The sequence below is a fragment of the Narcine bancroftii genome, chromosome 5 (assembly GCF_036971445.1).
Source record: "Narcine bancroftii isolate sNarBan1 chromosome 5, sNarBan1.hap1, whole genome shotgun sequence".
NCBI lineage: Eukaryota > Metazoa > Chordata > Chondrichthyes > Torpediniformes > Narcinidae > Narcine > Narcine bancroftii.
In genome coordinates, this window is record NC_091473.1 from 78,653,248 (window position 1) to 78,677,517 (window position 24,270).

Consider the following 24,270-nt stretch of genomic DNA (forward strand, 5'->3'; position numbering starts at 1 on the left):
ACCAGTCTCTGAAGGCAAGCATGCAGGTACAGCAGATGGTTAAAAAGGCAAATGGTATGGTTGCCTTCTTATCAAGAGGGTTTGAGTATAGGAACAAGGATACCTTACTGCAGCTGTACAGGGCCTTGGTGAGACCCCACCTGGAGTATCGTGTGCAGTTTTGGTCACCTTATCTAAGGAAGGATGTTCTTGCAATGGAGGGAGTGCAGAGGCGATTCACCAGGCTGATACCTGGAATGGCAGGAATGACTTATGAGGAAAGATTGCGCAAATTAGGATTGTACTCGCTGGAGTTTAGAAGATTGAGAGGGGATCTCATAGAGACATATAAAATTCTGGCAGGACTGGACAGAATGGATGCAGATGGGATGTTTCCAATGATGGGAAAATCCAGAACCCGGGGCCATGGTTTGAGGATAATAGGCAAACCATTTAGGACCGAGATAAGGAGGAATTTCTTTACCCAGAGGGTGGTGAATCTGTGGAATTCATTGCCACAGAGGGCAGTAGAGGCAGGTTGATTAAATATATTTAAGAGGGAATTAGATCTATTTCTTCAGTATAAGGGTATTAAAGGTTACGGAGAGAAGGCGGGGACGGGGTACTGAACTTTAAGATCAGCCATGATCTCGTTGAATGGCGGAGCAGGCTCGAAGGGTCGAATGACCTACTCCTGCTCCTATCTTCTATGTTTCTATGCATCACCTCATTCTAGTTGAGTTAAATTCTATCTGCCATTTCTCACCCCATATCTCCAACTGCTCAACATCCTGCTGAATTCTTTGGCTAACTTCATCATTATTCACAACTCAGCCAAAACGCTGCATCTTCTGCACACAAATGAATCAGCCCACTCACATTTTCCTCTAAGTCATAGATCTGGATGTATTCCCTTCCAGGTTTAAACCTTCATAATTGAAATACCTTCATTAACATGACAGTAAAGTTCTTTAGAAAGTTTCTGGTGATAAATTATGCAGAATTCAGTAAGAAGTTGCTTGAGTTGATCTGTCAGAGGCAGTGCTGGTAAAGATCTTAACATAAACAAAAATCAAAAAACTGCTGATGCCGGAAAATTGAAATAAATCAGGAAACACTGGAAACACTCAACAGGTCAGCGAATAACTGTGACAGAAAAAAAATTACTGTTTCAAGTTTAAGACTCTTTATCAGAACTAGGAAAGAAAGAAAAATTAAAATTAAGCTGCTGAGGAGATAGAAGAGGGATGGATCAGATAAAGGGCTTCTCTGTAATAGAGAGAGGTCAGAGTTGACATGGCAGTTAGTCATCTGATCTGTTCCCTTTGTGATTCTTGGTTCATTTTCCATCCCATAACATCACTTCTGACAGCACCTCCTTATGCAACTTTAGAAGAGCCATACCTATACCCTTCTCATCATCCAGTTATCAATAAAATGTCCTGCCAAGAAGAGCAGGGTTTTTTTAATACAAATTTGAAGACTTCAACCTTCACAACCAACACCTCATCCACTGGCCTCACAATCCCATGGTCATTGAACTACTTCTGCCAGGTTTTACTGAATTCCATTTCCTTGATTACCTGGCCCAGCCAAAGTCTCAAGTTTAGGTCATTACACATTCCATTTGGCTCAGTTTCAAACCAAGTTTTGTAAGCTCCTGAAGCAGTCCATAACCAATTCATGGAACTAAATTTGGCAGGCACTGTCTGAATGAGATTTCCAGTCAGAGACCAGAATCAATGCTTCAGATTCTAAGGCTATTTTTCAACCATCTATAATTGATCAAGCCTTTGGAAAGTTAAAGGAATAGTTTCTTTTTCTAATTTGTTCATAGATGGTATTTTAATGTCTTTTGAACAATTATCCAATAAATATAATATGCCCAAATCAAATTTTTTAGATACTTCCAAATTAGAAATTTTCTGAATACTTTACTGCCCAACTTTCCAACATTGTACCAACCAGATTTGGCTGATACTTTTTTTTTCATTGAACCCTTCTCATAAGGGTTTGTTAGGTAACATTTATAATAAGTTATTAAGATTGAAATCAAATTAAAAGGGCCTGGGAAGAGGAACTTCATTTATATCTTCCAGAGAAATAGGAAAAAGAATTTTGGATTGATACCTCTTTAATATGTGCTTGTCATTCTTTGATTCAGTTTAAAGTGATACATCAGGCTCATGTGTCAAAAGACAAATTGGCCCATATTTTTTCTAACGTTAGTCCTATTTGTGATAGATGTCAATCAGAAGTGGCTTCTCTAACTCACATGTTTTGATCATGCCCTTTGTTGGAGAGGTATTGGATAGATATTTTTAAGACTTTATACTATACAGGATATTAGTTTGGAACCTAACCCATTGACTTTTTGCAATTATACTTCCAGAAGTGGAACAAGTTCCTACTTGCTCGGGCTGAGGCCTTCTTTTTTTACATTGTTGGCTAGAATACCAATCTTATTTAAATTGAAAGATTCTAATCCACCTACTTTGACTCAGTGGTTCTCTCAATTATGTCATGTTTAACTTTAGAGAAAGTTAGGAGTCGTACATTTGATAGTTGTGTTAAATTTGAAGAGACTTGGTGACCTTAGAAGAATTATTTTCCCTTCTGGACTATATTTTATTTTATTTCTTTTCTCTTTGTTGGTGAAGACCAGACAATTAATTTTTATTAATAAATTCTCAGGATAGGCTGCCCAGTCTTTTTTTCTTAGATTAGGTAGAGTTTTATATAATAATTTTTTCTTTTTTTTTTTGTAGATTTCAGATTGAGGAGATGAGAACATTAATTGTGGTGTAATGCAAAATGTTATATCATTTGATATCATATAGTGATACTTTCCCCTTTTTGATTATGTACTTCTATTCTCCTCATGTATTGTTTATCTATAGTATGATTAATAAAAAGATTGAAAAAAGGGAAAGAAAAGAAGGCTATTCTCTGCAAAATAAGCAATACAAAAACTATTCTGGGATTCTGTTGACACTTATACAATTGTCACTTGGACAAATATGACGGTCACTGTGATGCTCAGTTTTGCATCTGTCGAGAGAATGCACGATATGCCACTCATCTCTTTGTACTAAAAATACTCACTCCCACTTTCACCACAGGAACTCAAAAGGTGTGATTTCTAATGTCACGATTAAAGAAGCTCCATTGATTTTCCTCATACCAATTGTCCATATTGTGGCCTTTTTCCATCTCAGTGAACAACCTCCCGAAATTCCAGAGTGAAGAAGGTACATCAGCAGCATTAAGGAGTGAGATAAGGAAGCCCTTTGGTCTGAAGAGACACAGCTGTGACAGCTGAGAACGAAATAAACTTGTTCTCAAATTTCCACAGTTGACACAACATCCATTAATCATACATAATCAAACAAACCCACCAACCACATCACACATAGTAGCCTATTAATGTGCCGCATGGGTACTCTCAGCTCATCTAGTTAAAGTACTCGAGTGGCTACTGGTGTTTAGAGATCAAGATTTTATTTTACCTTGCAGGTAAAGCCTAAAATGAACTCTATCTCATTTTAAATAACTTCAAAATGCATTACTGCTCCATATTCTGGTGGCTTTGTGATGCATATCATACTACTCCCTTTGAGGATATCACAAATATTCTTACTCATGATAAAGATCACCCTTGAATTAATCTGCAAGCCATTATAATGCTGGTTTGTGGGCACTCACACCCAAAGTAGCAAATCACACCAGTTCCTATTTTCTTCTTAATTTGATTCTCCACCTCCAGTCCCCCTCAATTACTGACATGAATAACACTCCTCAAGGTGTGCAAAACACAAGAGAACAGATTTGTTACATTAAATAAGGTAAATAACAGAGAGCAGTGGTTCCCAACTTTTTCTCCACTCACACTCCACCTTTTCTTTTACTTACCAAGAATCACCTATAACCAATCAATGAAGATGGGGGCTGGCGAGCTTCAGCCCTTTCTCTGACCATGAACACGACTTCAGTTTTGTTCAGGCTGGCATTTTTTTTGAGAATTTTTGGAGTTTTTTGCTGTCAAATTTACAACATTTTTGTATGCTACTTGTTTATGCATCAGTAATATTTGTCTTCTCTGCATCTCCATGGACCGTTGGTGACCCATGGAAGGTATGAAATACCAACACAGAGGATTGGCTGTCGAGAAGATCATAGGAATTAAGAAGTCATGGCTCAACGGGCAGTGATCAGCTGTGAGATGTCACAAAGTTCCATATTGTCGCTTCAGCTATTCACATTTTATATCAATTGCTTAAAGAAAACGACAAAGTATAACAAGTCAAGTTTGCTGGTGATGAAAAGATTAAGGAAAAGGTTTTTACTTAATTTATTCACAGAATGTGAAGTAGCAATATTTGTATTTGCTCTCCATCAATAAAATGAGGAAAAGGTTAATAAAAGCAATCACAAGAGCCTGGACACATAATCCAATTTAAGTGGTAGATTTCCTTCCCTGAAGGATGAAGGGTATTTGTCACAGATTTTTGCAACAATCCTCTAGCTTCAAGTTTACCAATACTGGAACCTTTTTCTTTCATTCTTTATAATTTCTTGAATTTAAATTCCCCAGCTGTTGCTTAGAGACTTAAGCCACATCTCAAATCCAGGCTTTTGGATGCTCAAACCCAGAGGCATGAGTTCAGATTCCACTGTGGAAACTGGGGAATGTATTTAATTTAAAGATATAGCCTGGTAACAGGCCCTTCTGGCCCATGAACCCGAGCTGTCTAATTACACCTGCATGACCAATCAACCCACAAACTCCATACATCTTTGGAACATGAGAGGAAAATGGAGCTCCCAGAGGAAACCCACACAGTTGCAGGGATAATGAACAAACTCCCCAAAGTTAGCATTGGTTTCAAACCCAGATTACTGGCACTGAAAGTGCTCTGCACTAACCACTACATGAACCATGCCACCCCTAAACATGGTAATGGTACCCAGCATTTTAATTCAATTTTAAATTCAAGTAATTAACCAGATTAAGTTAACTAAATGGGGAAGAAAGTAGCAGAGTGGAGCAATCCGGAAAAATGTGAAAATACTCATGCTCGTAAGAAGAATGGAAAAACAGAACACTTTTTAAAACAGTCGGGTAATGAGGAAATATTGGTACCCAGAGTGCATTAGATCGGAAGTTGCAGGAACAACCATTTGGAATGGAAATGATACATTAACCTTCAATATCCTGAGTAGAATGTATAAAAATCACCATCTAACTACAAACAACTAGGTTTGTTTTTCTTGGAGCAGAGGAGGCTCAGGTGGAACAGAAGTATTCAAAATTATGAAAGGCACAGGTAGTGTAGATGGTAAGAAACATTTCCCCCACAGTAAATGTTTTCAAGAGCATAGGGCATAGATTGGATACGAGTAAGAAATTCAGAGGAGATTTAAGGGAATTACTGAAATCTGCAATTTATTGCCTGAGAATGGTAGAGGCAAATATTCCCAGAACATTTCAGAAACATCTGAACAACCACCAGAATGACCAAGGCATAGTGGAGAACTGACCAAGTCATAGTAAATGGGATTCATTTAGATAGATAGTTAAAGGTCAACATTGATACGATAGGCTAAAGGGCATGTTTCTATGCTTGAGACTTCATGATGAATGAGAGTACAGGAGTGAAACAGTATTTGCAGAGTAATTGCTTACTGCAGAAGCTAGAAAGAAAAATGCAGGATCTGAACTCAGCCATTTAGGATAGAGAAAAGGTAGAATTTTCTTAATGAAAGTGGTTTTAGGTCTTGTGATCAACCATCTTTGTAGTTGATGACTGAGTATCTACATCTGAGTTCAAACCAAAAGATCAAAGACTGAAGAAGAAAATCAGAAGATGTATTAATTCGGATCACAAAATGAACCACGATCTATGCTGACATTGAATGGCAAAGAAGAAGGACTGTGTGGCCAGCTCCTAATGTTAGCCTTTACAATATTGTGTTCTTAAATCAACTAACTTTGAGAGAAATAAAATGTGGTGGTTATAAAAGAAGATGTCATTCACTCTCAACCCCTGAGTGATATTGTTCCACAGATTGTGAAATAAGGCATGTATCTAGCTTATATTACCCATTTCTTTGACACAAAAAATGAGCTCTTCAGTTTGTTTTAGATATTTATTGAAAGCATAAGTAACAAAACATAGACATCAGAGCAGGAGAATAAATTTATTGATTGAATACAACATCCATTGTCTGGCCCGTACTTCATTTAATCCGCAAATTTATTCCACAACATGTATAGAATGATTTCTATTCAGAACTTAAATTTCTAATGGTACCCAAAAACGCTCTTCAATTAACAGTGACCTGTTTCCCAATAGCAGAGCAGCCATTATTTTGAGCCAATGCGCTTCAAAAAAAGTTTTCTGTTAACCTCAAAACCCAAGAAAAATTAAAAATAAGGCTGCTATTCCAGTGCAATGCTGAAAGATTTTCTGAGGGCCATCTTACAGAAGCAATGTTAAATCAAAGCCCTATTTGCTTTGTCGGAGAAATGCAAAGGAGCATGCAGTCTTATTTCAAGGGGGAGCTATGGTATTCTCTTTAGTGTCCTGCATAATATTGATACAGAAATTTTAAAAGTGATTATCTGATTGTTATTCTTATACATAAATCCCTCTTTCTTGTGTATGGAATGTTTTAAGGTTGTGAAAATTCTACTCTTTCATGATGTTCAGTTAAAGTACTGAAGCTTATAATAATTGTTTGACAGAGCAAAATATTCTGCAGCATTGCTACAATAGCTTTTAGTCTCATTTATTCCACTTTGCCAAACTTTGGCTAGCTCACCAGTTTTACAGGATCACTACAGTAAACCAAGAAAACAGTAGTTTCCAGAGTTACAAACAAATTGGAACAATCTCGCACTAAGGAAAAGCAGCCTTGCATTTAAATTATGCTATTTGAAATCTCAGTGCAAGACAGAACATACATTGGTGAACCAGGCAGAATGTCAAAGTAGCCATGGAGAATCTGAATCCTATTCACTGAACAGGAACTTAGAGCTATAAGCAAGGAGTATACAGTTTACCTATTAGGATCTAGAATTGAAAACAAGCTCAATCTTCAGCATGCAGCAAGTTGCAGTCCAAATTGTGTTTTCATTGCATATCAAGACTTGATTGGAATACAGTATCAGTGAACATTTACACACAAGTCAGGAAAAATAAAAATATCTGCTGCAATTTTAAATGTATAAAATATCTATTTAAAGAGGAAAAACATATGTATTGTTTCTTTATTATTAAACACTGTATCTGCATCTGTCATATTATCCTTAAAATTAAAATCTAGAATTACAGTTTTTGACAGGAACTTCTTGTGAACTGGAAGTGATTACCTAGTTCAACAGTGAGCAATGTAAATATAAAAATCCTGTATTTGACAATAAAATTCAACTGCTTCTCCATCAAAATCAATTCCAACTATTTTGAGCACTGCATTCTCAATGTTAAGATTACTGCAGAGAAATCAGTCGTACCAAAGTTTCCAATTTCACAGAGTTTCAACTAAACCTTTCAGTTAGATCAACTGCGAAATGATATTTGTTGATATTGTGGCGGCATGCCACTAGGCAAGCGAACCAGCCCCGCTTGTAATCCACGTGGCGGGGCAGCCGGCCAAATTGGTGCCGTCGGGGGGGGGTTTAACCTTCTTCTCAGCACCAGACTCAGAAGCCCATGCTGGGGGACCACGTGACACCCAAGTGATGTCAACGCCCCCCAGCGCGGTCCTCAGCCAGGTCCGGCTCCGCACCCAGCAATAAACCAGTTTTCTGCTCACTGAGCTCAACCCGTCTGGTTGTATGTTCTTTCAGTAGCAGTGTAGCTGCCACTACAATTGGTGACCCCGACTGGTTCAAACATCTTTGAACCCAACATGAGTGAACCTGGGATCAGTGCTATAGCTGTCAAGCTGCCTGACTTCTGGGTTCAGGAGCCAGAGATCCTGGTTCGGCCACGCGGAGACTCAGTTTTACCTCCACCAGATTTTGTCCGACAGGACTAAATTCTACCATGTGGTCACCGCCCTGGACCTGGCCACCGCCAAATGTGTGCTGCACCTCGTTCAGCACCCGCCTGCTGAAGACAGATACAGGACCATCAAGCGAGTGCTCACAGGATCCCTCGGACTATCCAGGTGTCAGCGTGCTGCTCGGATGATGCACCTCGACGCCTTGGGGGACAGGTCCCCAGTGGAGCTGATGGACAAGATGCTTGCGCTCATGGGTGATCACACCAACTGCCCACTCTTTGAGTTAATTTTCCTCAACCATCTGCCTGATGACATCCAGCCACTACTGGCCCAAGAGAGCTTTACCGACCTGAGGATGGTTGCTCAGAAGGCCCAAGTGCTATGGCTCAAGTGATTCCCGGAGGGCTCGGTGGTCCAGCAAGTCATGAGGCATGGGCATTACCACGCCAAGCCTGCTCCTAGCACTGCGGTAGAACACCCGGCCCCTGCAGGAGCCACCAAGAGCATAACCAGGGGCACAGCATCCGCTCTGGGCCTCTGCTTCTACCACCAGCACTGGGGAGCCAGGCTCAGAAGTGTCATCAACCCTGCTCATTCCAGGGAAATGAGCAGACCGGCCGCTGTTAATGGCTGCAGCGCCTGGCCAAGGACACAGCCTCCTCTACCTATGGGACTCAGTAAGCGGCCGGCGCTTCCTCGTCGACACTGGGACCCAGATCAGTGTCATCCCGGCCACAGCCATCGAGTCCAGGAACCGACCTCGAGGATCTCCTCCATGCGGCCAATGCAACAGAGATCCGGACGTATGGGAACAAGACAGACCACTTCCAGATTGGCCGGCAAAAGTTCTCGTGGAAGTTCACAGTCTCATCCCTTCTAACTGCCAACTTGGGTGCCGAATTCCTCTTTACCCAAGGCCTCCTGGTGGACATTCGAGGTAAGCGCCTGGTAGACGTCCAGACTTCCCAGGCCGTTCACCTCGACGCCTCCCGCACAGAGCAGCCACAGATGGCCACGATCTGCATGCCCAGAGACGAGTTCCAGCGAATCCTGTATGAGTTCCCGGCCCTCCTCAGGCCACAGTTCTCCGCTGCCTCACCACGACACAGGGTGTTCCACCACATCCCCATCCAGGGTCCACCGGTTCACACCAAGGCACGCCGGCTCCCGCCTGACAAGATCCAGGTGGCGAAGGAAGAGTTTTCACATCTGCTGGAGCTGGGGATCATTCAGCGTTCCAACAGCCCGTGGGCCTCGCCACTCCACCTGGTCCCAAAAGCCTCCGGTGGCTGGCACCCCTGCGGAGATAATTGATGTCTCAACAAGGCGACAGTTCCTGACCATTACCCCATTCCTCTCATCCAGGACTTTATGGCCAACCTGCATGGTGCAAGGGTTTTCTCCAAGGTTGACCTGGTGTGCGGGTATCACCAAATCCCAGTGCACCCTGAGGACATACTCAAGATGGCCATCATCACCCCCTTCAGCTTGTTCGAATTCCTTTGCATGCCTTTCGGGCTAAAGAACGCCACTCAGACCTTCCAGCGCCTCATGGAGGGACCTCATGGTGGGCAGGGACCTGAATTTCATCTTCATTTACTTGGACAACATCCTCGTTGCCAGCAGGAATCGGGCGCAACACAAGGCCCACCTACGTGCCCTCTTCTCCCGGCTGGCCGACTTCAGCCTCACCATCAAGTGCCAGTTCGTGTAAAAGTCCATGCAGTTCCTGGGCCATACCATCACAGCTGAAGGAGCCACGTCCGCCGCTACGAAGATTGCCACTATCAAGGAGTTCCCACACCCGGACGACCTCAAGAGGCTGCAGGAGTTTGCTGGTATGGTCAACTTCTATAACCGATTCATCCCAGGAGCTGTGCGCATCATGCAGCCGCTATTCGCCCTCATCACAGTCAAGCACAAAACGCTCACCTGGACCCCAGAGGCCTGCAGTGCATTCAAGGCCACCAAGGATGCTCTTGTGAAGGCTACCATGCTCGCCCACCCACACACCGACCTGCATATGGCATTCTCCATCGATGCCATCAGTGCCGTCCTGGAGCAGCAGGTAAATGGACAATGGAAGCCGCTGGCTTTCTTCATCCGGCCTCTCCGTCCACCAGAGTGCAAATATAGCACCTTCGACCATGAGTTACTGGGCTTGTACCTGGCAGTGTGGCATTTTTGCTATTTCTTGGAGGGGAGGACTTTTACCATCTTCACTGACCATAAACCCCTCACTCAGGCGCTCGCTGCTTACCAGCAGCGTCACCTCTCCTTCATGTCGGAGTTTACCACCGACATTTGGCACAAGGCAGGGAAGGACAATGTGGTCGCCGATGCACTCTCATGACTGGCCATCTGCGCACTGACACCCAGCCTCGACTTCGACCAGCTTGCCCAGTACCAGAAGTCCAACGAGGAGACGTGAGCCTTCAGGACTGCCATCACGGGCCTGCGGTTCCGAGACCTCCAAACTCCTAGCGGTGAAGGCACCGTCCTGTGTGAGTCTCCATGGGCACCCCACGGCCAGTGGTTCCCCAGCAGTGGTGCAGGCAAGTCTTCCATCACATCCATGACCTTTCAAACCCATCCATCAGGTCCATGTTCCGTATGGTGGCAGAGCTGTTCGTCTGGCATGGGCTGTGAAAGCAGATCACAGGCTGGGCCAGAACATGCACCCATTGCCAGATGTCCAAGGTGCACAGGCACACCAGGGCGCCCGTACAAGAGTTCAAGCACGTCCGGGAACGGTTCAGCCACATTCACGTGGACATAGTCGGGCCCTTACCAGTTTCCCGGGGCAATCATGACCTGTTCATGGTGGTAGACCGCACCACTCGTTGGCCCAAGGCGATCCCGATGCTGGACGCCTCCACGGACTCCTGCTCCTGAGCGCTGTTGCACTGTTGGGTCGCCCGGTTCAGCATTCCGAATCACCTCACCAGCGATCGGAGCACCCAGTTCACCTCTGTGCTCTGGGCACAGCTCACCAACAGGTTGGGGATAGAGCTACACTGCACCACGTCCTATCACCCGCAGGCCAATGGGCTGGTCGAGAGTCTGCACCTCCACCTTAAGTCAGCACTTATGGCCCGAATCACCGGTCCTGACTGGGTGGACGAACTGCCTTGGGTGCTCCTGGGCATCCGCTCCACGCCCAAGGAAGATCTGCAGGCTTTAAAAGCTGAGCTGGTCTACAGCGCACTGCTGGCATTGCCTGGTGAGTTCAACAACGTGCCTCACAAACCCCAGCAGTCGCCGCACGAGCTACCTCCCCACCTCTGGGCCCACTTGGACTCCTTTGCACCCCCACTGCCACCCAGACACGGCACACAGCCATCTTACGTCACCAGCGAGCTGCACTCCACAGAGTACATTTTTATTCGGCGGGGCCTGCCCGCGGCACCTCTGCAGAGACCTTACGATGGGCTGTACAGGGGTGTCCAGTGTTCAGGGTCTACGTTCACACTGGACATCGGTGGCAGATGGGAGCTGTTTACTGTGGACAGGCTGAAGCCAGCTCACCTCGACCCCACTGAACCAGTGATTGTGGCCCAGCCCAAGAAGCGAGGCCATCCAGCTAAAAAGGACATTGCCGCAGGTTCTGGGGGTGGGGGGCTGTGTGGCAGCATGCCACTAGGCAGGCAAACCGGCCCCGCATGTAATCCATGCGGCAGGGCAGCTGGCCAAAATAGTGCCACCGGGGGGGTTTCCCCTTTTTCTCAGCACCGGTCTCAGAAGCCTGCGCTGGGGGACCACATGATGCCCGAGTGGCGTCAGCGCCCCCAGCACGGTTCTCAGCCAGGTTCGGGCTGGGAGTATAAGTCCAGCCCAGCAACCAGCAATAAGCCAGTTTTCTGTTCACGGAGCTCAACCCGTCTGGTTGTGTGTTCTTTCAGTAGCAGTATAGCTGCCGCTACAATACATTCACAATGACAGTGTTGATAAAGGAAGAGTTTGCAAGATTTGCTTTCTATTCAAATTAGAAAAGTTTTTGGTAGTTTATTGCAGAGCTCCTATTTTCTCATTTAGTTTGATGGAACTCACACTTTGAATAAAAGAAGTGACAGTTATGGAATAGTATGTGACAATTTCTCAAGGAGTCAACCAGTTGTGCACTACATTAGATGCTCAACTCCACTGGAAACACAAATAAAAATCCCAAAAATCAAAGTCTCTGTTTCTTAATGGTGAACTCAACTTGGAAAAAAAAGACTATTTTACTGATAAATTCTTTCAATTTAACATGGCAAATTATAAGCTTGTTTAACATTATTTGTGCATCACTAGATTGTCTGTAGGTTCCTTTGAAAGCAACAACACACTAACCTTGACATCTCCAGTTCCTATGCTATTCAGTCATGGTACAATTCTGTTATATTAATGACTACTTAAGAGTTAACAGGCTAGCTTGGAAAAAGCCTGTGATTCATATTAACCATATCCCACGCAAATCAGTTGACATTGGAAAAGGTAGGATTCCAACAGGAAAATTTTAATGGAATTTTATACTTCACTTTTATTATCTTCAAGTAAATGGCAACAACACCTTAATCTTCCTACATACAGGCTAAATTTTCACTTGGAGCTTATGTACTTTTTTCCAGTTTTAATTCAATCATCTCGAAAGACTGGTAAAATATAAACATTTAAAAATGGAAGTGAAAAGCAAATTTGAAATTTTAAATAAAATAGGGGAAAAAATTAACGAGGAAATCATCTCAAGAAATACAAAATTAGATGCATATACTCAGTTAAAAATGAATAACAATACCATTTGTGCTCCATTACCTGATAGAGAACTACATACAGCAATAATCTCAGATTTAGACATTGAAGAACACAACAACAAAATTCTAAGAAATTCTTCTCATGTAAAATATTAACAGATCTATCGAAGTGAAATGAAGCTCAGTAACCCAATCCTCATGTTCGAGAGAGCAAAGAGGATCTGCTCTCAACTGCATTGCTGATTTGTAACCATTGAACTGCAGGTATTCATTATCCTCTTCAACACACCCACTTTCTATACAGAGCTGCTAATGGGTTCTATAACAATTATGAAGGTCACGGGCACTTGCTAGGTGATCCTGCTAAAGCAAGCAAATGAATTGTTTCATTGTTCAAAGACTCAACTTTTATTACTGAACAGCTGAGGTCCACTATAAATTATTATTAATATTTGTGAGACCCTGAATGAATGCATCTGAATTTTATAACCATTTTGATTTTGCAGAACACGGTGCACAAATTTCAAAAGGGCAGAAATTATCTCTGCAATATTACATAAACGTTAACATTCTTGCAGCAAATAACTCGCCCAACTGTTGTAGACAGCATTATCCCAAGTTTCAGTCCCAACACCTGTAGCAGAAGGCAAACAACTATTTAATTGTCTGTCCAACTATTTTGCCAATCATTCTTTACTCTCCAATCTTAATAGATTCCATATAAAACAAAAAAAAGTAACGCTGCAATTTAAAACTCCAAAATAAAGATTGAAATCTGATCCCTTGTGAAAATAAATCTCTGCAGAAAAACTCCAACAAGGCAATATCACCATCTGGTGGTAGGTATTGGGAAGAAGGCAACTTGCCAGAATAGTTGACTTGCCGCTTTGAAGAACACACATTCTCAACGATGAGTGTAAATTAATCATCTTAATCACTTACTACTTCTCGATTTTACAATCTTTAGCACTTTTTGACTGCATTAATTGCAGATGCTTCAATTAAACAATATTAACTTCCTTTTACAACTCATCCATTCGTCTAAACATCATCGTATAATTATTTCTGCGTTCAGAATCAAACAGGCTCAATGCAAACATGAAATAGCAATGGAGGGTATTAGGATTGCTGTTTATTTACAATTTATTTCATCCCACGAATGGGTTTTGATCTCAGAATTCCACATGCAACTCACAGCCACAAAATCCATCCATGCACCAATCTAAATGTCTGACAATCTCGTCATGAAATATTTATAGCCTCTGCGCATTCAGAGATATTCTACATTACATAACTTTGTTCATTTACGGGATGCAGATATTGCCTACAAGGACAACATTTATTGTTAATTTCTAAATGCCCTCATGAAGATGGTGGCATAAAGTTGGAGTTCCACAGAAATTGCTGCCTTCATCATTCTATTAGATAGAAGTCAGGAGTTTGCAATTAACTATTTAATGTATGTGAAAAGACCAAACAGCGCAATTGAATCTTATGGGCTATCTTTGTTACAAGAAGGGCACCCAAAGAGTCTCGGGCATTGAAGGCTTCCTGATCATTTGGATCTGGAGTTCAGGATGCCGATAAATCAAACAGGAGACTATGTGGCTCTAAAGGCTGCAGGAGCGCTGGATGCAAATCTATGAACACATAGTTACTCTCTCAGGACTCTCTTTTGCTTCTCTTTCTCTCTTAATTTAAGGAGTTCTGAGCGACACTAATGGCGACTCGGTCTGCTTAACGGCAGGCAGAAGGCAATTTCATTCAACATTACATGTTCTGTACTATTACACAATAAAGGAATCTTGAATCTTAAACCCTAGTTAGTTTTCCTTATTTCTGTGCACCTTGTGAGGAACATTGTAGCCAATTTGAGCTCATGTTTTGTCTTCAGAAATAAAATCATGAGGGGCAAGGTTTATAAATTCATGATGAACATAGATAAGAAAAATTGTCATCATCTTTTTCCCAGGATAGAGAAGTCTAAAACAAAAGGGCATAGATTTAAGATGAGAGGAAATGCACATAAAAGGGACCAGAGGAGTACTCTGTGCACACAGAGGGTGAAGGGCATTTGGAACAAGTTGCCTGAGGAAGTGGTAGAGGTAGGGGCAAATGTAACGTTTAAAAGACAATTACTGAAGATAGTTCATGGATCAGAAATGTCAAGAGATACTGGGGCCGAATGCAGGCAAATGGGACCATTATGGGCAGCTTAGACAAATTGTGTCAAAGGGCCTGTTTCCTTGTTGTAGAACTCCAATGACTCCTCATAATAGTTGCTCATTCTATTCCAATCTGTGAATTAACTTTCCTTCATTTATTTTCATATATTTGTTCAATTTTGGAATTATTTATGTTGGAATTGAGACATTTGTATGTTTACCTCTGCAAATTCATTGAGTGAAATAGAGGCTGGAGTAGAAAATGGATTGTATTCCACAATATTTTGAGACCATACTGTTCAAAGTCAATCTTTTAGCAGCAAATTCTAAAAAAAAATTGGATGTACTGCACACCTTGCACAGTTGAAGATCGACGACAACACCTCTTCCACTTGTATGCAATGTTGAGGATAACCGAGGGAGTCAGGAGGTGACTATGGGTTGTGACTGCTTTTTCAGCAGTTCGAATTGCTTGCCACCCTAGCTAAAGTTACAGGACAGGATTCTGAGATGAGTCTATGGATCCTGAAAGAGGAAGGACTCATCTCTCAAGAGGTTTGTTATTCTTCTGAAAAGCACCTGGATGCTAAGCATTTTAAAGTTAGTGATGATGAAGCCCATGAAGCTCAAGCATGGAGCCTGTAACCTGGATGGCTCTGCCAATAGAAATTATAAACATGCCGTCTCCCAGATCAGACCATTCCAGAAATCAGAGTTTGCCGCATAACACTAAATGACAGAGGCTATTGATTCCTGCTACAAAAGCGTCTTTATCTACTTTATCTCAAGACCTTTAGACAAGTGGAACATGGATCTGCAAGCATGGCTAGTTGTTTGACAGAGACATAAACTGCTCTCTTGTGGGAAATGGAGCACCATTCAGGGACCCAGATCACCACTTGAACTGAAAATACCATCCGATTCAGAGAATTTGCTTGCATTTAACTTGTGTGGAAGTAAGGGTCTGCCTGGCATAGATTGATCAATGTTAATTAATGCCTACATGTGTCTTGCAACTTTATAAAAGAATGTCAATGGTTGTAAATATTCAGAGAAGTGAGGGTCCCCATAATTTGCATTGATGGCAATCTCAGCCAAGATAGAATGTTTCCACCAACCTCAAGTTTCCCCAGATCCTTTGACATGTAAGAACAATGCCAGTTACATGACTAGTTCACATAATGATGCAACTTGCAAATGAATATTGTGTCGCTTAACGCTGATAAGGTAATGTTTGTCACATGGAAGATGCCTGTTTGGTGATTGGTTAATATTAGATTGTGGTGGGATAGCCAAACCCATGCATTTGCATGTTCTGGGAGTTCCTTGATACTCGATGGAGGTGACAGACCTCCCTCAGGCCTGTGTAATGAATAAAGGGATTTGGTTGAAGAAGTCTGAGTCATTCATTCCTCAGGAGAGTCAACTACTGATTGGGACCTCACCCCAAAACCTGGAGCAAGGATCAACATCAATCCTCCACACCTGGAGAAGACATTTCAAAACACTCTCATCCCCATTAAAGGCTTCACATCCAGCTGACTGCTTCTGCATCAGAGAAGCATTACAGCGGCAGCTACCAGATTGCCAGAAACTTCATGGAGAAAACCATCAAGATCTTCAAAATGGAGTTTAGTGTCTGAATCGCTCATGCTGAGGATGTGGAGAAGGATAGCTTTCAGAATTCTCCAAGCTGGACAAGTTACTTTATCTGCTTCATCTTCTCACCATCAGGAGAACTCACTGCAATCACCACCTCAACTGCATATGCCCTCCAACAGAGATGATAAAAAAGGAGGCGGATGCACAGAGGATGGAAGAGAGTGGGCAGATGTTGTTAGCAGGTGAGAAGAAAGGAGGGTTCTCTGTGCGTTTTGGTTACTCCTTATTGCCCATAAATTTTGGATGTTCCACTCTTGGACTTCTCAGTCAAGTAGAGGTTAATAAGTGGAGAAATAGATGGGGACATCACTTTGCTATTCACTACTGCCGACTTCTCCAAAACTTATTTCTGCAATCTGCCATGTTCATCCACAGCAAAAGCTGGATACAGCTTGCATAAAGCTGTTGAGATCAGGCAAACAGCTTCCATTAAATAACAGCCCAGTTCTTAAACAGCTATGAAACAAAGACAGATCAGTGGAGAATGAATCACTCCCTTTGCCTTGAAAAGGATGCTCCAAAGCTGCCAAACTATCTCAATGTTTCTAACTTCAAGAAATCCAAAACAAAATAATTTTATCATCAACAGCTGTTCTTAAGAGGATCTCTTGGCACACCCAGAGAAAGTCATCAACTACACTTAACAGGTTTCATTTGGGATCATTAACACAAGTGCAGACCTGCAAGGGACTCTGCGGTTAAAGGACTCACACCAGACTCCAGGATGTTGGAGACAAGCTCATGAGAACCAGGTCTTGGAACCAGGATTTGAGAGATTACCAAGGGCAAGGAGGGCTCCCAAAGAGCCCTGGATACTGATGGCTTCCTCATTGTGACAGAGGTAGGATCTGGGCTCGGGATGCCAATTGTTTGAACTGAACTGGAGTCTGTATGGCTGCAGAGGCTGTGGGAGTGCTGGAGACAAATCCACAGACACTCAGTGACTCTGGGGAACACTTTTTCTTCTCTTTCTCTGATTACAAGGGGTACCAGGCAATGTTAATGCTTCTGGCAAATCTTTGTCTGCCTTATGGTAGGCTAAAGGCAACTTTGTGTAATATTACATTTCTGTTTTATTGCATGACAATAAATAGTATCAAATCTGATTAAACACTCAACCTCATTTGCTCTATTTGCATTACATACCTAGTTCTCTTTGAACTGGATCAGAACAGGAAAGTGTGACTGTCACAATTCATTGACAACAGACTGATGAGCAGGGGTCTTTAGAGTCTCTTTGCACTGGGACCAGTGACATATAATCAATACTGAGCTTTATGGCACAAAGAAAGTACAAAACAAAACAGATGCACAAAAAAAGCTCCATCATCTAATCATGAAGGCTGCAACTTATTGTCACCTCTGATGTTTACACTTCATTACCTTGGTGGTGTGAAGGATCACATCATGATATGCTGCAGATCCAGCCATCAGACCAATGGAGAAACCTACCCACCCTCTTATAACATTGCATCCCTCAATAACCATGATTTCACAGTCCTGACTGAAATGAACCATGAACAGGGTAGTCAGCACAGACATTACTGTTCAGAATAAAGCTTCCAAGAAACATGCCCTCCCCAAGAGTTTGTTCACCTGTCTGTACTACATGCATCTCTGTATCAGAACACTCTCAAAGTGCAGATATGAATGGAGTACTGATCCTTCACTCAAAGTGTAGTTAAGTGTTTGAATTATCTTTATTTGTAACTAAAAAACTTTTAATGGTTTTTTTTAAAATCTGTCAGTTATAGTTAAACAATTTTTAAATGACAGAGACCATCACAGATATTTCTTTAAAAGTTCTAAAGCCTTTAATACTGAGTCAGAGTGTACCTGGGCAGGGTCTCAAGAGCTTACTCTCTGTGGTCTTCCCTGTTCTCTGAGCCCTTTCCACCTCACTGGCATGAAGGGTCTGGCCATTTAGCTTTCCACACTCAGAAAAACCAAGTGCAGCTGGGGACTGCCTGGGTGTTCTTGGAGATGGTGAACAGGTCAGATAAACCTGATCTACCTCAGTGATGGCAACTAATTCCAGAGCTGAAATTCCCAACTGGTTGCTGGATTAACTCCAGCTGAGTCTAAGTTTAAAGTTAACTTCAACGGTTAAATTTATTTCAAAGTGTAGACATGACATCACATACAACCCTGATATTCTTTTTACAAGGCAAAGGAATTGCCTGAGAACTAATGGGGTTGGGGGCATTTACCCAGATGTTGGATCCTCATGTCTGCTCCACCATTCAAAAAGATAAGAGCTGATCTGATCTTGATAAATGCACAGCAGGTCAAACAGTGTATTTTATATAGGAAATATAAAGATACATAACCAAGTTTGAGCCCTTCATCAAGGTATAAACAAAATGTAGGCAGGTGCCCGAACAAAATGGTGGTTTTTGGGTGGGGGGGAAGAGGTGAGGGAGAGGAACTCAGTCCCAAAGGCAGGAGGTAATAATTGGATTAAGGTGGGAGATAACACCAGCAAGCAGGGAGACGAGGGATGGTTCTATGAATGGAGAGGGAAGGTAGTGGAGAGTTGGAAGAAAGAAGTCAAAGGGAAAGGAAAGACAGGGAGAATGGAGAGAAGGCTAACAAAAAAGTTCTCCCTCCCTTCCCTTTCCCTTTGTCTTCTTTCCTCCAGCTCTCCACCCCTTCCAGCTCCATTCTCAAAGCCATCCCTCTTCCCCTTTCTTGCAGGTGTGCCCTCCCTCCCTTATCCACCTTTTACCTCCTGCCTTTGGAACTGTGCTCCTCCCTTGCCCCTTCCCCCACTCCCCACCATTTTGTTGAGGTGCCTGTCTACATTTTGCTCATACCTTGATGAAAGGCTCAAGCTGGAAAACTTGGTTATGTATCTGTATCTTTGCTACAAAAAGTACACTGTTTGACCTGCCAAGTTTCTCTAGCATTGTGTTTTTACTTCAACCACATTGTCTGCAGCCGTTCATGTTTTACTCTTGATCTGATCGTAGATTTGGCTCCATTTTCCTCCTCATTTCCTGTCACCCCAGCCTCCCACAAAGAACAAAAATCTGTCTACATCTCGTCCAAAACAAAGCAAACTGCTGGAAGAACTAAAAAGATCAGGCTGAACATGTGGAGGGAACAATTTCATTGATGTTTATGATGGAGACATAGCATCAGGATTGAGAGAGTAAAGAGGAGACAGCCAGTGCAAGAGATGAGGTGAAGGAGTAAGGCAGGAGCGGGAAAGGTGAGGAGGGGTTGGTGGGCATATAGAGACAGGTGAGAGGGAGAAGGGTCAAGGCAGCATCAGAAGCTGGGAGGTGATCAATTGAAATCAGGACTGCAAATTAAAGGGCTCCACATCTGTCATGTTTTGTGCCTCCATTCCAGGTCCTCTCACAAACTCCCTTCTTTCCAACCTATATCCCAATCCCCGGTTACCCAATTTCTTACCTCTTCCCACCTGACTCCATCTGGGACCCCTCTCCACTTTGCCCTCTTTTCCCATCTGCCCCTGTCTGCTTCCACTCATCACATTCCTTTGGATTTGGATCGCATAGTCTGCAGCCCTTTGCTGTCTCCATCTATCCACTCCTTGCCTCTCACCACCATCTCTACCCTTCTCAGTCCTGCTGCAGGGTCTTGACTAAAACACCAACCATCTCTTGTCTTCCACAGATGCAGCCTAACCTGCTATGTGCCTTGAGCAATTTATTTTCACTTTGACATTTTATCTTTGACATTTAGGAGAATGAAGGATGATCTTACCCAAATGTTCAGCTGCATGGCAGGGTAGATATTGAGATATTTGAACTTATGGGTGGATCTCAAGTGAGGGATACAGTTACAAAATGAATGGACAATTATTTAAAACAGGGAACTTCTAACACAAAGGGTGGTGAATCTTTGAAATTCCCTACCCCGAGAATTGTGGAAGCTGGCTCATTGGTGGCATTGACGAAGTCATTACATTTTTGAAAGATCAGGGAAAGGTGAACTACCGAAAAGTGGCACAAAAGAGGAAATGGGGCCTTGTGTAGAGCAACTATGATCAAACTGAATAGCAGGGATAGGCTTGAGGGACCAATTGGACCATTCCCGCTCCTCTTCTAGTGATTCTTTCCAGACATTGGAGGGTACAAGTTGCTAGAGAGACTCTTAGCCTGTTACTAACTGGACGTGGAAGCAAGCAGTTCAAGGCGGTTTCAGGGAAAGCAAAGAAACCAAATGGAATCAAAACACTCCAGTTGAATGGAAAGCTGCTATTAAAAGACAACTCAAATTTAGAGTACTAAAATATGACGAAGAATACTCTGACATTTGTCAGTGATAAATCTCAGCACAACTGCATGCATTTTAAAAATGTGTTGTCTGCCAAATTTCTTAGGGAAAGAAAATCTGCGGAGCATGTCAAAAACTTCACCCGTGATGAAAATACTTCAAGATCATAAGATTAGTTTTGCAGTTCACTGAAAAGCAGATGTCAAAATATTCCTCTGTTTCACTGCCAAATTGTTAAATATTAATTTACTTGTAAAATATGACAATTTAATCTTTGCCAGTCATGGAACGCTACTGAAAATAAAAGATTCTGTTACTATTACAGGTGAATGTAAAATGTTTCCGAGTATGGAGTTCAGAGAATGGTCCACTGAATGGGCAGACCATATTAAACACAGAGACAATAGAAAAATAAAACGGATAAGTGTCTAACCTTGTTTAAGAAACATAGCCTAATGGACAAATAAAAAAACAACAAATTGCTCTCATATGTTTATAGCAAAAGAAAGAGTCTTAATAACATGGATTGAAGGAAAAATCATCACTCACCTGCAGGGAATTGAGTATCACAAAGATGTATGCCATCACCACAGAGAGTGGAACAAGTACTCCACAGAGCCATGTGAGCCCTAGAATGGGCAACAGCACCAGCACAGCTTTCACAGCAGCCCTGCAACACAACACTGACATCAGAATGAAGCAAGCCACATACAATATGGTCTTGTGATAAAAAGTCAAACCACCACACCTGCTCCATGCAGTCAACTCACCATCAAAGTGACAGAAATAACCATATCATGTAATTATAGTCATTCAAAATGCAACATTGTTCCCATTAGTATGCATTTACCCCAGATGATGACATGAAAGAGCAAACCAGAAAAGAGAGAACTGGTGACAAATATTCAAGGGTTCTGAAGTACAAGCCTGAATCAGTCATAACAAGTTCCCTCCACAATGCTCCATTTTTCCAGCCATCCCTGCTTTGGCTCTGTGTTTACAGTGCTATGCTCTGATTTTCACTTGGCAAGAAAAGTTTGCTTCTTCTGAAAAGAAATACCAAAACAATTCAATGCCACCCTCTAGAGGACCGTCAGCTGCACAACACTTCTTACCTTATCTGATCATAGGCTTGCTCCATTGGACTGCTGTTAACAGCAAGCATGACTGTGCGCCGCTTGGCTGTTGACATGGTGATCAGCACAACTCGGGTAAGGACAAACATGTTCACCTGAACAAAAATTAATTGGTTTGATTAAGTAACAATATCAGTAAATGTTAAGCCAAAAGTAATTCAGGGGGTAAGTTTTTAAAACTGAGATCCAAGAACTACAAAATTAATCAGATATTCCCACCTTTATACAAGAATCTGAATTTTGTGAATCCATTACCTTATCCAGAATCTATGCATATGACTTTAGTATAGTGCGTAAAGAGTGCTACATCTTCAGATGCATTGGGGTTTGAGGGAGCTGTCCTCAAATCCTAATGCCTCAAAGGATGTTCCACGCTGTGTTCAGAGAATACAATTATTCCTTGCATTGGAGCCAACGTTTCTCCATTGAACAGCTCAAAATCCACATCAATACTTTAGCTTTGCTGATAATAAAATACAAAATACCAGCAGCCCATCAATGCAATACCCTCAAGTAACTAGAAATAGCAGGATGCAACAAGTGTTGTCAAAATCAGATTGCATGCACCATCTACTGGTTACTGGTCAATATGTATCATGCCACACATCAGGGGAAAGTTTTCAGATGTCCATGTACGTGCTGCTTTGCTTTTGAGTACCAAGCCTCAAGGTAACTCTCTGTAGAAGGCAAAGCTGAGGTGAATCATTATCTGATACACTTTGAACCGAAGAAAGTGAGGATTTTTGTAGCAGACTCTTCAAAGTGCCTCAAAGACAATGAAATACATAGTCACAATTGAATTTTGTTTTAAAGTCTGCCAATTTGACACAATAGGTTCCACAACAGGTGACCAGATAACTTGTATTTTTGTAGCTGTGAGGCGTTTGTTTTCTAGAACACCAAGTTCACTCCTTTGATAATCCAAAAATACAACCAAGAAAAACACAAGAACTGGTGAACCTGGTGGGACTCAACAGCCCAGGCAACATCCAGGGAGAGAAATGGACAGTTAATGTTTCAGGTCGGGATCTTTTTTTTTTTAAAAATCAGGATGGGAAGGGTTCATAATAAGCACAAAAAAGGAGTCATGAGATGGGACAAGAAGTTAATGGAGAACTGAAGATATGAGAGATAGAGAGATAGGAAGGGGAAGAAGCAAGTTGGAGAAGTGACCATGGGACTAGGGATGAGGGTGTGTGAGAGTAAAGCAAGTGTAGGATCAGGTAAAGGAATAGAATGTGGCAGATGGGGGAGGGTAGTTACCTGAAATTGGAACATTCCTTGCTCATACAGGCTACCCAGGCAGAATATGGTATGCAGTTCCTCAAATTTAGCTTGATAAAGTGCTCTACACTAAATTTGAAGAGACTAATGGAAACTTTATCACACTTACCATAATAATGAAGATTACTGGCCCAACAAAGGCCCAAATAACTCCATTCTGGACATTCAACCAGCAGTGCCCATCGGCAATGTACTTGTCATGCGCTGTTGCCAGTGTGATGGTAACTATTAGAACCGGAATACCTAAAATCAAAATGCAAATGATCATGTGAAATAATGGTTAGCTGAAAAAATGCATTGACACAAGGTACAAGTGACACACTGTAATTATATGGCCAAATGGTCAAAATTTCTGTACCTTGCCAAGATATTATTGAACACATCTTAATTTAAATTAAAAATAATAGATCTAATCAGAATAAAACAAGAAGGTCTGCTAATGCTGTGATGTAGGTAATACACAAAAGTTCTGGGGAAACTCAAAAGGTCCCAAAGCATCCATAGAAGGCAAAAGTATATAACCAACTTTTCGGGTCTTGACAAAGAGCTCAAGCCTGAAACGTTGGTTCCTATGGAGGCTACAGGATCTGCTGAGTTTCTCTGGCACTTTGAGTATTTACTTAGTTTAAATCACATCCAAGTTATCTTTATCAAAGATTTCATACAAGTCTGTGTCCAAATTTCCTACTCATATATTCTATATTAAGTCTATTGCATTGTTCATTCGTTTTCCTGAAGGAGTTTTAGGACCTTGGAATTGGTCACATTTCATAGATTGAACAACACATAAGCAGGTCCTTTTGTCCCACTTCATCCATGCCAACCATGATGCCTATCTACCCTAATCATGTTTGCCTACACGCAACTACATCTTTCCCATCAAAGTACCTATCCAAATGCCTTTGAAGTTCTGTAATTATATTTGCCTTTCCCACCTCCTCTGGCAGCTTCCTCTTGCTCCATCATCCTCAATGTGAAAAACTTTAATGTCAGTTCTCCCTCAAATTTCTCCTTTCTCACCCTGTGTCCTCTAGTTCAAGACTCACTTGACCT

At 42.2% G+C, this 24,270-nt stretch overlaps 1 protein-coding gene across 1 annotated transcript in view; it reads right to left on the bottom strand.

Moving 5' to 3' along the window:
* The window catches only part of LOC138765302 (adhesion G protein-coupled receptor D2), a 326,991-nt gene that overhangs the window by 254,458 nt on the left and 48,263 nt on the right, over positions 1-24,270 (bottom strand). The window contains exons 15-17 of the mRNA XM_069942347.1: positions 23,327-23,460; positions 21,913-22,028; positions 21,347-21,467 (exon numbers count right to left, since the gene is read on the bottom strand). Coding sequence (XP_069798448.1) covers positions 21,347-21,467; positions 21,913-22,028; positions 23,327-23,460 — 371 coding nt within the window. The remainder of the gene's footprint in view (positions 1-21,346; positions 21,468-21,912; positions 22,029-23,326; positions 23,461-24,270) is intronic.